The sequence below is a fragment of the Cherax quadricarinatus genome, chromosome 4 (assembly GCF_038502225.1).
Source record: "Cherax quadricarinatus isolate ZL_2023a chromosome 4, ASM3850222v1, whole genome shotgun sequence".
NCBI lineage: Eukaryota > Metazoa > Arthropoda > Malacostraca > Decapoda > Parastacidae > Cherax > Cherax quadricarinatus.
In genome coordinates, this window is record NC_091295.1 from 67,547,203 (window position 1) to 67,562,407 (window position 15,205).

At 39.9% G+C, this 15,205-nt stretch overlaps 1 protein-coding gene across 1 annotated transcript in view; it reads left to right on the forward strand.

The window, feature by feature from the left end:
- The window catches only part of Rme-8 (receptor mediated endocytosis 8), a 135,819-nt gene that overhangs the window by 85,255 nt on the left and 35,359 nt on the right, over nt 1-15,205 (forward strand). Inside the window, exons 29-31 of the mRNA XM_070097155.1 lie at nt 3,565-3,744; nt 5,984-6,154; nt 6,976-7,206. Of these exons, the coding sequence (XP_069953256.1) occupies nt 3,565-3,744; nt 5,984-6,154; nt 6,976-7,206 (582 nt within the window). The remainder of the gene's footprint in view (nt 1-3,564; nt 3,745-5,983; nt 6,155-6,975; nt 7,207-15,205) is intronic.

Genomic DNA, 15,205 nt, shown 5'->3' on the forward strand with positions numbered 1-15,205 from the left:
GCAACAACGAGTCATGGTACGTGACAAGGTGTCAGAGTGGGTGCCTGTGACAAGCGGAGTTCCACAGGGGTCAGTCCTAGGACCTGCGCTGTTCTTGGTATATGTGAACGACATAACGGAAGGGATAGACTCAGAAGTGTTCTTGTTTGCAGATGATGTGAAGTTAATGAGAAGAATCAAATCGGATGAGGATCAGGCAGGACTACGAAGAGACCTGGACAGGCTACAAGCCTGGTCCAGCAACTGGCTCCTTGAGTTTAACCCTGCCAAATGCAAAGTCATGAAGATTGGGGAAGGGCAAAGAAGACTGCAGACACAATATAGTTTAGATGGCCAAAGACTGCAAACCTCACTCAAGGAAAAAGATCTGGGGGTGAGTATAACACCGAGCATATCTCCTGAGGCGCACATCAATCGGATAACTGCTGCAGCATTCAGGCGCCTGGCAAGCCTACGGATAGCGTTCCGATACCTCAGTAAAGATTCGTTCAAGACTCTGTATACCATTTACGTCAGGCCCATACTGGAGTATGCAGCACCAGTTTGGAATCCACACCTAGTCAAGCACGTCAAGAAATTAGAGAAAGTGCAAAGGTTTGCAACAAGACTAGTCCCAGAGCTACGGGGATTGTCCTATGAAGAAAGGTTGAGGGAAATTGGCCTGACGAAACTGGAGGACAGGAGGGTCAGGGGAGACATGATAACGACATATAAAATACTGCGCGGAATAGACAAGGTGGACAAAGACGGGATGTTCCAGAGAAGGGACACAGACACAAGAGGTCACAATTGGAAGTTGAAGACTCAGATGAATGAAAGGGATGTTAGGAAGTATTTCTTCAGTCATAGAGTAGTCAGGCCGTGGAACAGCCTAGAAAGTGACGTAGTGGAGGCGGGAACCATACATAGTTTTAAGGCGAGGTATGATAGAGCTCATGGGGCAGGGGGAGAGTGGACCTAGTAGCAATCAGCGAAGAGGCGGGGCCAGGAGCTGTGACTCGACCCCTGTAACCACAAATAGGTGAGTACACGTATTCCACACACATACAGTATTACACGAGCAGTCTATTAGTGTTTAAATTAGTGTGTATCTTTTACAATTATTAGCATACAAACTATAAATTCACACTATCATGACTGTATGAATTCCAAGAATGAGGAATTGTACAGGTCATTGACTGCCACCAACCAATTGGTTGTAAAGCACACTTGATGCCCCTGGAATTCTTTCATATCTGCGGTGTAGGGTAGCTTATTCACCTCATGGCCAGTGGGTCAGCAGTTCACAGTCCATGCGGCTCCTCTCTTACCATATCTCGGATTTCTTTGAACTGCCTTAATGAAAATGTTAAACTCTATTGAGGTATGTATAGTAAAACTTTTTTATTTTATGGTTTCTCATCCTTTTACTATGTTTAATTTTAAATGACTTGCATTGCAGTTAACACACAAAATTTTAGTATAGGTATTGTATTTTTAACCTCAAAAAACTAATAATGCCAGAGAAAAAAAGGTGAGAAAATAAATGTTATTAACCATTCATTGGCTGATACACGAGTCATTTTTGGCTCCTTCACATTAACCCTTTGACTGTTTCGGTCGTGTATATATATATATATATATATATGTCTTACGAGGTACTGTGTTTGACGTATATATACTCATAAATTCTAGCGGCTTCAAATCAAGCAGGAGAAAGCTGGTAGACCCACATATGAGAGAATGGGTCTGTGTGGTCAGTGTTCACCATATAAAAAAATCCTGGAGCACACAGTGCATAATGAGAAAAAAAACTGACCGTTTTTTTTTTTGTTTTTTTTTATTATTAAAATGCCGATTTTGTGGTCTATTTTCGTATGGTAATTATGGTTGTATTCTTGTTTTCTTGGTCTCATTTGATAGAATGGAAAACATATTATAGAAATAGAGGTGATTTTGATTGATTTTACTATAAAAAAAACCTGGAAATGGAGCTCACAGTAGGGGAAATGTTTGATTTTGTTCAAAAGTAAACAAATGATGTCATTGTCCAATAAATGTCCAACTAGCCATTCTAATATGCAGTCATGAATGGGTTGACATTATTTATAAAATTATTACAGTGTTGCAGTAGTCTGCATAACAATAAATCTTCAATTTTTTGTTTGAATAAAAATTCAAAATAGAAAGCAAGAGTAACATCAGAGGGGCCTGGAGACATGACTGATGAACAAAGAAAATGTTATTTTAGAGCCAGGAATGTCTGCATTGTTCATTCTGGACCTTATTTTGAAATTGTCATACTTTTAATTTTCACAAAATTGGCCAAATTGCAAATATCTGACCGTGTTATTGGGTAGTTGAAATCGGTAAATGGGCAGATTCCTATACTCAATCGATAGAAAAAATGGAGTTCTAAAGACTGGAACAATAGAATTAGCTGAAAATAGGTCTCAAAGTGGGCGAAATCACCTGTTTGTAAATATCGCCGAGGTCACTAACTTCGTGAGAGCGTAATTCCGTCAGTTTTCCATCAGATTTCGTTTTTTTGGTGTCATTACATTACAATCTTTTGATACATACAATGACCACCTTTCCTCTCCAGCTGCCTCCTCCATTTCAAGTACTTTTGACAGGATTCCTAGAGTGATTTATCAGAACCATAAAGTGCTACATTGTGAAGAATGAAAAAATCTTGTAAATTGGTTTGATGAACCACTTACGTACAGTAAAACACCACCCCATGACAGCTGCTGTCTTAAGCTCTGCAAGTAGTTGCTCCAGCCATGTACAGGCACAGATAACAGAAGTTTGTTAGGATCAGAAGGCATAGGGTATAGCTGCAAAAAAAAAGTGGGAGGGAGGTCAGCATCTGTGTGTTTTTAGGGGTAAAATGTGAATTGGTTGTGATTCCTAGCGTGGTTCATTGAACTGATAAGATATTTTTCATCCTTTACTTTGTAGTAATATATAAAATTTCCTTTTGACTCTACAGTTTTTTTTTTTTTTTTTTTTTTTTTTTTTAATTAATGTGTTTTGTGTATACACAAGGATTTTCTTACAGTATTTCACAAGTCAAATTCACAATGAAGGTATATTTTCTTCCTTGACTCATACCCCATTTACTTATAATCTGTTATTTCATGGTGTTTTCCTGCATTTTTTTTTTTTAGCTAAGATTTGCACATCTTGATCCTGTTTTGCTTTTGTTTTAAAATGACATAAAATGACATGCTTATTACTTGAGCATGATTATGAATGGACACACTGAGATGTTTATTGTCTTCCTTTTGTATCTAGCTTTACAGATTCATTACAGGAATGTTTAGTTAATTGTTAGTTAGCCTTTACCTGGTTCTAACCCTTAATAAAGGCAAACTTTGTAGTTGTGGAAAATCATTGCTTTTGCTTTACATTTTTTGAAAATTATTTATTGAGAACTTAATTTATAATATTTAAACATATTTCTATTTCCGATATTGAAACTGTGTCATGGTTTGAAATTTATATGGTTAATGATATCAGGTAACATACAGTCTAAATGTTTCAAGAAAGTATCAGTAACATTGTCAATTGTTCAAACAGTCTTTGCTGCGTGTCTGCTTAGTGGGTGTGGAGTGTGTGTCAGCGCTGGCCATTGATCACATCCTTCAGATGAACTTGCTCCAAGCCGGCATCCTCTGGCATCTATTGCTCTTCCTTTTCAATTATGACTACACTCTTGATGAAGGTGGTGTCAGCAAGTGTGAAGATTCAAACCAACAGGTAATGTGGCTTCCCAGTTAGTTTGCTCTTGTAGAAATTGTTGAGATACTATTTGTCAATCTCTGATATTGAAACTTGGTAAATTTCATATCTAAAAGCTCAAGTTTTGATTCGTTGTATGCATGATATAGATTAGGCATATTTTATTTCCCCTCCTCCTCTCTATGAGGAGGAGGGGAAAGACTGGCGCATGCCTCATTTTTTCTTACATGTACTCCATTGTGTACACTAATTTTTATGGCATGCTCGCCGAAAATATTCCTCAATTTTGCAACCATGTTGCAGTGAAAACGTGTTAACAGATCATGTGTTATTGGACATTTTACTTTTACAGCCTCTCTTCGCTTAGCGACGTACTTGTTTACTGATGACTTGGACTTATGACGGGCTCTCTGACCAGAATTCATACCTAAATAATGTATATTAGAGCTGATTTCCTCTATTCTGTTTATTACAATATACAGTACAGTGCTGTATAAACTTTTAAAAATGTACCAGAAATGTTAGAAATGGTGCAGAAGTGACATTAAAACAATATCAGAGATAGTTGACACAAACCCACTACCATTGTAGTATTCTCCTCACTTAGCGACGAATTTGTTTACCGACGTGGTCTTAGGAACGGAACTCCGTCGTTAAGTGAGGAGAGGCTGTATGTAAATGTGATAATGATTGAAAAGGGAAGAATTTAAGGTAAAACTTCAATTTAACAGATTAATATAGCGAGAGAATGTCTGATAATTCTGCTTGTCCATTAAATCCAAATGATGAGTGTTTTTTCATGATCGTAATAATAATGAGCATTTCTGGAAATAACAAACTTTGACCATTAACCCTTTCAGGGTCGGCAGGCCCTCTCCGAAACTTGTTCTCAGGGTCGCCCAAATTTCAAAAAAAAAAATTATTTTTTCTTATGAAAAGATAGAGAATCTTTTCCCGGTCATAATGACACCAAAAGTATGAAATTTTATGGAAAACTTACGGAATTATGCTTTCGTGAAGTTAGCAGTCTCGACGATGTTTACGCATCGGCGATTTTGCCCACTTTGAGCCCTATTTTCGGCCAATTCCAGTGTACTAGTCGACAAAAATTAAAACTATTTTGCTAGAACTCCATTTTGTCTATCGAATGAGTACTAGAAACCACCCATTTACCAATTTCAACTATCCAATACAATGGTCAGAATTTAGCAATTTTGCCAATTTCACACAAATTTCAAAAGATGCCAATTTCCAAATAGGGTTCAGAGTAAACGAGACAGACATTCCTGGCACTAAAATAGCATTTCCTCTGTTCATTAGTCATGTCCCCATGCCCTTCTTACATTCTTTTGCTTTCCACTTTGAATTTTTATTCTCACAAAAAATAGAAGATTTACTGTTATGCAGACTAATGCATTAGTGTAGAAATGGTATAAATAATATCGCCGTACTTGTGAAAGAATATTAGACTCACCAGTTGACATGTATTGGACGCTTAGCATGATTTGTTTACTGGTACTTTGAGCTCAATTTCAATGTACTTTTCATTGTAAAACCAGTCAGAATCATCTCAATTTCTGTAATATGTCTTCCATTCTATAAAATGAGACCAGGAAAACTAGAATACAACAATAAATACCATACGAAAATATAGTGCAAAGTCGCTGTTTTAATCCAAAAACACGGTTAAAGTTTTTTTTTCTCAGTACGCACTGTGTGCTGCAGGATTTTTTTTATACTGCGCACACTGACCACATAGACCCATTCTTTCATATGTAGGCCTACCAGTTTTCTCTCACTAGATTTGAGGGCGCTAGAATTTTGGCGTACTAGTACGTCAAAAACCCTGGTGCGTAAGCCGTAGTAGTACGTCCGAAACCCTGGAAGGGTTAAATCCAAAATCAATTTACCCAGCAGACCATAACAATAATGAATAAGTCTGGAGACATCAGACTTGGTCTGTTAAATCTAAAGTAAGTTTACCTGGTAGATAACAATAACAGGCAATTCTGGAAACAGTGGGCTTTGATACATCTGGAGTTTGTCCAGACAACAGATTTTGTCCTTTAAGTCTGAAATCCATTAGACTGGAGTCCGTTAAGTTGAGGTTTAACTATTTAGGATTCCTATTTGATTTTGAAGCCAAGTACAGTATAAGGCTGTTAAGTGAACCTGGTAGTTGGGTCATCAGTTTGTGGTTAAGATGGAAAGGTCCATTAATGTAACAGTTAAATACAGTATATCCTGTGTTTTTCAGGAGTTGAGCAATCGACTAGCCAAGTTGGCCCTCTATGCCTGTGGTCGTTTGGGTGGTCTATACATGGAAGAGGACAAAGTAACCCCAGCCAATACTGTAATCCAGGGAGTGCTTCAAAAACTGCTGACCCCTTACATAGTTTCCCTTATACCCATCTGTTCATCAGAAGAGGTAAATAGCGGTCTGTTATTTTAAGAGTGTGTAACTCTTCAAAAACTCGGTGATCCTGCCAGGTTTGTTGCACAGTCACTCATATTGCATTGATCAGCCTGTCATGCAATAATGACAGTAGGCATGTGTGTGAGCATGTTAGACAGGAGTGAGTGAGTCGGGGTAGGTGGTGTTTGGGAATTGACAAGCTGTTGGACTCCAAGCAAGGTACCATTTGTGAAGGGATTCAGGGAAACCGGTTAGCTGAACTTGAGTCCTGGAGGTGGGAAGTACAGTGCCTGCACTCTGAAGGAGGGGTGGGAATATTTGCAGCTGTAGTATCAAAGCACCTCTGGCAAGACAGTGATGGTGAAAGTATTTCTTCTTTTTTGGGTCACCCTGCCTTGGTGAGAGGCAACCAGTGTTTTAAAAAAAATATATATATATATATGAAGGTACATTAGCATTACATAGATATTTTAATTTTCTGTTTATTCTTTTTATGAAAAGGCCATTATTTTAAGGTTAGACCCATCAGCTACCTGTGTATTGGGGGCATGATATACACTTTAATATCACCGAAGGCTTATAATTTATTTCTTAAATAATGCTTTCAGGTAAGAAAGATACTACTTACTTAAGAGAGGATGAACAATTTCCTTTTAGAATTGTATATAATTCTTAGCAGACTGGAAAAAATTTAACTATGGAGAACTGCAAAAGAAATCCTGAAGTTGGAGCTGCATGTGAATGTCTTTATGTTGTTATTACTGTGTCTGTGTTTCGGCATTTTCTGCTCTGTCTAAAACCAGGCCAAGCACTAATTATTGCAAACTTCACAGGTGTTAAAGATCTTGACAAGTAATGTAGAGACGCCATACCTCATCTGGGACAACGGCACCCGTACACAGCTCATTGACTTTCTGGCCATCAACCAACAGGCTCATGTGCGCACAGGCCAGTCAGATCCAGAATATGGGGCAGCTTTTGAATTTGATGCTCACAAGGATGAGCTTATTATTGGTGGAGTCTTCATCAGAATATATAATGAGCAACCTTCATTCCCTATACAGGTAATTAGTGTTTCTTTTAAGAGCTCATTAATGCTAGTGATTTTTTGTTATATTTTTTATTTGTTTTTAAATTTATTTATTACTCTGGAAACACAGGAAACCGCTTTTCTTGTGATAGATAATATAATATCATTTAAAATTTCATTAGCAGTTATAATCAGGTCATGCTAGGCAGATAATACCAATAGTTAAGAGGCAGAGGCAGGAGCTATGACTTTATCCCTGTAAACACATTTAGAGACTACTGCTTCTGAAGACCATATATTTAAAAATACATGATCTACAGTGAACCCCCAAGTTTCATGATTAATCCGTTCCAGAGAGCCTGCCGAAAGTCGAAATTCACGAAACTCAAAACCATTTTCCCCATAAGAAATAATGGAAATAAAATTAAAGAGGGGAAGGTACCTAGGGATTGGCAGAGAGCATGTATAGTCCCTTTATATAAAGGGAAAGGGGACAAAAGAGATTGTAAAAATTATAGAGGAATAAGTTTACTGAGTATACCAGGAAAAGTGTACGGTAGGGTTATAATTGAAAGAATTAGAGGTAAGACAGAATGTAGGATTGCGGATGAGCAAGGAGGTTTCGGAGTGGGTAGGGGATGTGTAGATCAAGCGTTTACATTGAAGCATATATGTGAACAGTATTTAGATAAAGGTAGGGAAGTTTTTGTTGCATTTACGGATCTAGAAAAGGCATATGATAGAGTGGATAGAGGAGCAATGTGGCAGATGTTGCAAGTATATGGAATAGGTGGTAAGTTACTAAATGCTGTAAAGAGTTTTTATGAGGATAGTGAGGCTCAGGTTAGGGTGTGTAGAAGAGAGGGAGACTACTTCCCAGTAAAAGTAGGTCTTAGACAGCGATGTGTAATGTCACCATGGTTGTTTAATATATTTATAGATGGGGTTGTAAAAGAAGTAAATGCTAGGGTGTTCGGGAGAGGGGTGGGATTATATTTTGGGAAATCAAATTCAAAATGGGAATTGACACAGTTACTTTTTGCTGATGATACTGTGCTTATGGGAGATTCTAAAGAAAAATTGCAAAGGTTAGTGGATGAGTTTGGGAATGCGTGTAAAGGTAGAAAGTTGAAAGTGAACATAGAGAAGAGTAAGGTGATGAGGGTATCAAATGATTGGAGGAGGAGTATGGAAGAAGTGAATGTTTTCAGATACTTGGGAGTTGACGTGTCGGCGGATGGATTTATGAAGGATGAGGCTAATCATAGAATTGATGAGGGAAAAAAGGTGAGTGGTGCATTGAGGTATATGTGGAGTCAAAAAACGTTATCTATGGAGGCAAAGAAGGGATTGTATGAAAGTATAGTAGTACCAACACTCTTATATGGATGTGAAGCTTGGGTGGCAAATGCAGCAGCGAGGAGACGGTTGGAGGCAGTGGAGATGTCCTGTCTAAGGGCAATGTGTAGTGTAAATATGCAGAAAATTTGGAGTGTGGAAATTAGGAAAAGGTGTGGAGTTAATAAAAGTATTAGTCAGAGGGCTGAAGAGGGGTTGTTGAGGTGGTTTGGTCATTTAGAGAGAATGGATCAAAGTAGAATGACATGGAAAGCCTATAAATCTATAGGTGAAAGAAGGCGGGGTAGGGGTCGTCCTCGAAAGGGTTGGAGGGAGGGGGTAAAGGAGGTTTTGTGGGCGAGGGGCTTGGACTTCCAGCAAGTGTGCGTGAGCGTGTTAGATAGGAGTGAATGGAGACGAATGGTACTTGGGACCTGACGATCTGTTGGAGTGTGAGCAGGGTAATATTTAGTGAAGGGATTCAGGGAAACCGGTTATTTTCATATAGTCGGACTTGAGTCCTGGAAATGGGAAGTACAATGCCTGCACTTCAAAAGGAGGGGTTTGGGATATTGGCAGTTTGGAGGGATATGTTGTGTATCTTTATACGTATATGCTTCTAAACTGTTGTATTCTGAGCACCTCTGCAAAAACAGTGATAATGTGTGAGTGTGGTGAAAGTGTTGAATGATGATGAAAGTATTTTCTTTTTGGGGATTTTCTTCCTTTTTTGGGTCACCCTGCCTTATTGGGAGATGGCCGACTTGTTAAAAAAAAAAAAAAAAATTAATCCATTCCAGACACCCAAAAATATTACATTTTTTTTTTTTTCAAATTAAATAAAGATTTACATACTGAAAACAATCAGAAATCAAGTACATTCATTTAAAGAAATAATAACATTACACTTACCTTTACTGAAGACTTCTGGGTGGAAGGAAGATAGGAGGAAGGTGTACACTATTGTTTGGAAGGAGAATCTCCTTCCATTAGGACTTCAGGTATGAAGTCCTTATCTGGGGTTACTTCCCTTCTTTGTTTTTTAAAGACACTGGCACTGGGAAACAACTTGAGAGCCACTGGACCCCTGTCTCACAAAATATCTGTCCAGAGAGCTCTGTTTCTGGCATTTCTTTTAAGATTTGTCTGAAGTGGGACACAACACTGTCATTGTACATGTTGAACATTAAAATGGTATAAAATAACGACAGGTTGTTAGGTAACACACATATGCAACAGTTAGGTATCTTTATTTCGAAACGTTACGCCTACACAGTAGGCTTCTTCAGTCGAGTACAGAAAAGTTGATAGAAGCAGAAGATACTTGAAGACGATGTAATCAGTCCATCACCCTTAAAGTTTTGAGGTGGTCAGTCCCTCAGTCTGGAGAAGAGCATTGTTCCATAGTCTGAAACAATATTGTTTCATGTATGTTTCATAGTATGAAACAATATTGTTTCATACTATGGAACAATGCTCTTCTCCAGAATGAGGGACTGACCACCTCAAAACTTTAAGGGTGATGGACTGATTACATCGCCTTCAAGTCTCTTCTGCTTCTATCAACTTTTCTGTACTCGACTGAAGAAGCCTACTGTGTAGGCGAAACGTTTCGAAATAAAGATACCTAACTGTTGCATTGTACATGTTGCCAATATGGCCTGCAAGAGCTTTGTTAGGGTGAAATTCATCCATAAATGTTTGCACTTCAGTCCACTTTGCACAAATGTCCTTAATCTTTGAAGAAGGCACCTTCCTCCATCTCTCTTCCTCCTCCTTTGCAGCAGTTTCCTGAGCTGTGATCTCTTGCTGTTGCACATGAAGCTCTTGCAGCTCTTCAGTGGTTAGCTCTTCCCTGTGATCCTCCACCAACTCTTCCACATCCTCACCACTCACCTCCAACCCCAGGGACATCCCCAATGCCACAATAGTTTCCACAACTGGCATAGGCTCCTTAGGGTCAGCCACAAACCCTTCAAAATCCCTCTCTTCTACACAATCTGGCCACAAATTTCTCCAAGCAGAGTTCGAAGTCCTGGAAGTCACTCCCTCCCAAGACTTACCTATAAGGTTTATGCAATGGAGGATATTAAAGTGATCTTTCCAGAACTCTCTTAGGGTCAATTCAGTGTCTGAGATCACTTCAAAGCACTTTTGAAACACTGCTTTTGTGTAGAGTTTTTTGAAGTTTGAAATGACCTGCTGGTCCATGGGCTGGAGGAGAGGAGTTGTATTAGGGGGCAAGAACTTCACCGTGGTGAAACTAAACTCCTCCACTATTTGCTCTTCCAAGTCTGGAGGATGAGCAGGAGCATTGTCCATTACCAGGAGGCACTTGAGTGACAGTTTATTTTCCAGGAGGTATTTCTTCACACTGGGGCCAAACACTTCATTAAACCAGTCTAGGAGAATATCCCTTGTGACCCATGCCTTATTGTTAGCCTTCCACATCACACACAAATTACTCTTGGCGACACTGTTTTTCTTGAACACACTGGGATTTTCAGAGTGATACACCAATAAAGGCTTCACTTTAAAATCCCCACTAGCATTACTACAAAACATGAGAGTAAGCCTATCCTTCATAGGCTTGTGTCCTGGGAGTGCCGTTTCCTCCTGCGTGATGTAGGTCCTCTTTGGCATTTTCTTCCAAAAGAGGCCTGTTTCGTCACAATTAAACACTTGCTGGGGTTTGAATTCTCCAGTGTCTACGCGCTCCTTAAACTCCTGTACAAACTTCTCAGCTGCAATTTTGTCAGAACTGGCAGCCTCACCATGCTTTATCACACTGTGAATGCCACTACACTTCTTAAATCTCTCAAACCAACCTTTGCTGGCCTTAAAATCACAAGCATCACCATTTGTTGCAGGCATTTTCTTTACGAGATCGTCATGCAACTGCCTTACCTTTTCACATATTATCGACTGCGTAACACTATCTCCTGCTAACTGTTTTTCGGTAATCCACACCAACAATAACCTCTCCACTTCTTCGAAGATTTGTGATCTCCTTTTTGTCAGCATATCCACCCCTTTTGCAACAACAGCACACTTTATTTCCTTTCCTTTCACCACGATCGAAGTGATGGTTGAATGTGGTTTGCCATACATCCTGGCAAGCTCTGTAACACGCACTCCACTCTCATATTTTTCGTTGATTTCCTTCTTGAATTCAATCATGTTCCTCACTTTCTTTACCAAAGGGCTTGCACTAGCTTTCCTTGGGCCCATGGTGACTTATTTAGCAGTTGCAATCACAAAAAACAATGGATTATTACATATGAACCCACGGGGTGATGGTCACGTGTTGGTAAACAATGGCACACTGAGCGTGAATGGTGTGGGAGACTGGCTTGGTGTGCGCGGTGACAGGCGGATGGGTACCAGACGGTCGCCGAATCACGAGTCTAATCACGAAACTTGAGGCCAAATTTTGCCAAAAAACTTTCTGAAAGTCGAATTTCACGCAAGTCGATGCTGCCAAAACTCAGGGGTCCACTGTACATGGCTCAAAAACTATCATACTTAATTTTCCTTAACAGTTATCCATTAACATAAACTATTTCATACTGCACATGGAGGGCATTATATTAATGCATGATAGAATAAATCTGGAAATAGTTGATGTACTAATGCATGGAATGGTATTGTGGGAAATATCAGTCTTTCATCATTAACCCTTTCAGGGTCCGTCCCGTAGATCTACGGCTGGTCGGTGAGTGTCCAAACCGTAGATCTACGCCAAAATTCTAGCGCCGTCAAATTTAGCGCGAAAGCGCTCATAGGCCTACATATGAGAGAATGGGTCTGCGCGGTGGGTGTGCGCCGTAAACAAAAAATCTAGGCGCCTGCATAGCATTGTGGGAACGCCGGCTCAGTCACCCTTGTTCACCATGTCTCGTCGCAAGTCAGCTCTGACTCCCCGGAAAATTGGGACTCTCCTCTTCCTGTCTGATAGTTCTGACACTGATGGAAGTGGAAATGAAGACGAATTCTACGGCTTTGATGAGTTAGTGACCGAAAATAATGACCAGGATATCGATAATAGTGCAGAAAACCCCGACGATCCTCGACCTTCTACCTCTGGTGTGGGCACTCATGACTCACGGTCGGTTGTTCCTAAACGTAAGAGAAAACTAATATTTTCCCGTGGCCTGGCCTCTGACTTCAGTAATGACGATGATTCTGACGTGGATTGTGATTTTATTGCGCTCGACGATCATTCGAGTAGTGATAGTGAGGAAACATATTCACCAGTGAAGCGTCGGTATGTGCGCCGCCGCATGCGCTCGGGTAGTGTACCCTATGCTATGCCCAGGGGACGGAGTACATCCCGTAGTACATCCCGGAGTACATCCCGTGGCCCTACACCCGTTTTAGGTAGTGATAGTGAGGATGATGTGGCTACACTTGGCATGGATGGGCCACAGACATCAGTGGATGGTGTTAGTGGGGCTGGTGGTGGTAGTGGCACCGCCATGCGTGACTCGCTGTGCCACGCGGGAACCCACGCTGCTGACTCGTCAGTTCAAGGACAAAGCGGAGCGTCACCCACCAGCCCGCCACAACCACCCGTACAACCAGCCTATGATGTCCAGTATCCACCAGCAAACCGTATCTGGGATTGGCAGCAAAATCCCAATTTTGTTCCCAGCCCTCACCACTTTGATGACTCGCAAAGTGGAATTCTACCTACCTGTCCCCTTGGAACCACGGCCAATGAACTGGAATTCTTTGAATTATTCTTTGACCAGCCATTGATGGAAACTATTGTCAGGGAAAGTAATAAGTATTTTCAGTACACCATGGCAAATACGATCTTATCACCACAGTCAAGACTACACAGGTGGAAAGAGACGACTGTTGCAGAAATGTATTTGCTTTTTGCAACAATAATGCTTATGCCTCACGTCTATAAGCATAATATAAAAGCATACTGGTCCACAGATCGGCTAATTTGTACCCCATCCTTCAGTGAAATAATACCAGTGAACAGGTTTATCTTACTCTTACGTATGTTGCACTTCTCTGACAAAACCAGGCCTGACAGAAGTGACAGGTTATACAAGATTAGAAATGTTTTCATGTATCTCAAACAAAAGTTCAGGATATACTTTTATCCATTCAAGAATCTTGTAATTGACGAGTCTTTGATTTTGTTCAAAGGTAGACTGTCATTCAAGCAGTATATACCGAGCAAGAGGAACCGCTTTGGTATAAAATTGTTTGTACTCTGTGATTGTGACAGTGGCCTGGTGTTGGATATTGTTGTATACACGGGTAGTAAAACATTGAAAGATACCAAGATGTTATTGGGTATATCAGGTGACGTAGTGAGAAACATGATGGCACCTTATCTTGGTAAGGGCCATACATTATATACCGATAACTGGTACACAAGCCCATTACTCAGTCATTTCATGCGAGTGAACAAGACAGATGTGTGTGGCACAGTGCGTTCTAATCGTAAACATATGCCCAGGCTCAACGCAGGTGTTCGTGGTGATGACGTGCAGGTGTTTACTGCCAATGACATCATGGCATTACGGTGGCATGACAAACGAGATGTCACATTGTTGACAACCATTCACCGTAATGAAATGCAAGACAGTGGCAAAGTTGATCGAGTGACTAATGAACGTATTCGAAAACCAGTGACAGTGATTGATTATACACAAAACATGCGCTTGGTTGACAAGTGTGACATGCAGATTGGTTTTGTTGACTGTGTTCGTAAGAGTTACAAGTGGTACATGAAACTTTTCTTCCATCTCATGGACATTTCAATGCTGAATGCATATAATATGTACCAAATAAAGACTGGTAACAGACCACCGTATGGTGAATTTTGTTTGTCTGTTGTCAGACAACTCATAATGAAGTACCAGGTAACAACACCTGCAATACAACATGGTCCTCGAATTCATCACAATATACCCAAGCGTTTGAGAAGAGAAGGTGATCATTTCATAATACAGCTTCCTTCAACTCAAAAGAAATTTGCTCAGAAGAGATGCATTGTCTGTGCACAAACAAAACGACGGCAACAAAGACGCAAAGACACTCGGTTTATGTGTGAGGAATGTAAGGTGCCTCTGTGCATGGTGCCTTGTTTCAAGGAGTTCCACAAGCTCCAGCAGTTCTAAAACCATGTCCAGTGATTGTAAATATGTAAATATATGATAGAACACCACATCATTTTCTACAAACTTCTTGGCACTGTATCTCGGTAAGTACTGATCAGATTCTAATTTTTTTTGTTTTATTACCTTCACAAAAATATGCTCTTTAATTCTGTAAGAAAAAATAATTTTTTTTTTTTTCAAAATTTCTTGGACACTGGTGCGTGACTTCAGATTTTGGCCTTGGACCCTGAAAGGGTTAAATTAATAGAAAGTTTTAAATGCAGTACAGTTATTATGCTAATGTCTTTCATTTTTGTTAACCCTTTGACTGTTTCGGTCGTATACATACATCTTACGAGCCATTGCGTTTGACGTATAGTATATACTCATAAATTCTAGCAGCTTCAAATCAAGCAGGAGAAAGCTGGTAGGCCCACATGTGAGAGAATGGGTCTGTGTGGTCAGTGTGCACCATATAAAAAAATCCTGCAGCACGCAGTACATAATGAGAAAAACAAAACTCCGACCGTTTTTTTTAATTAAAATGCCGACTTTGTGGTCTATTTTCAT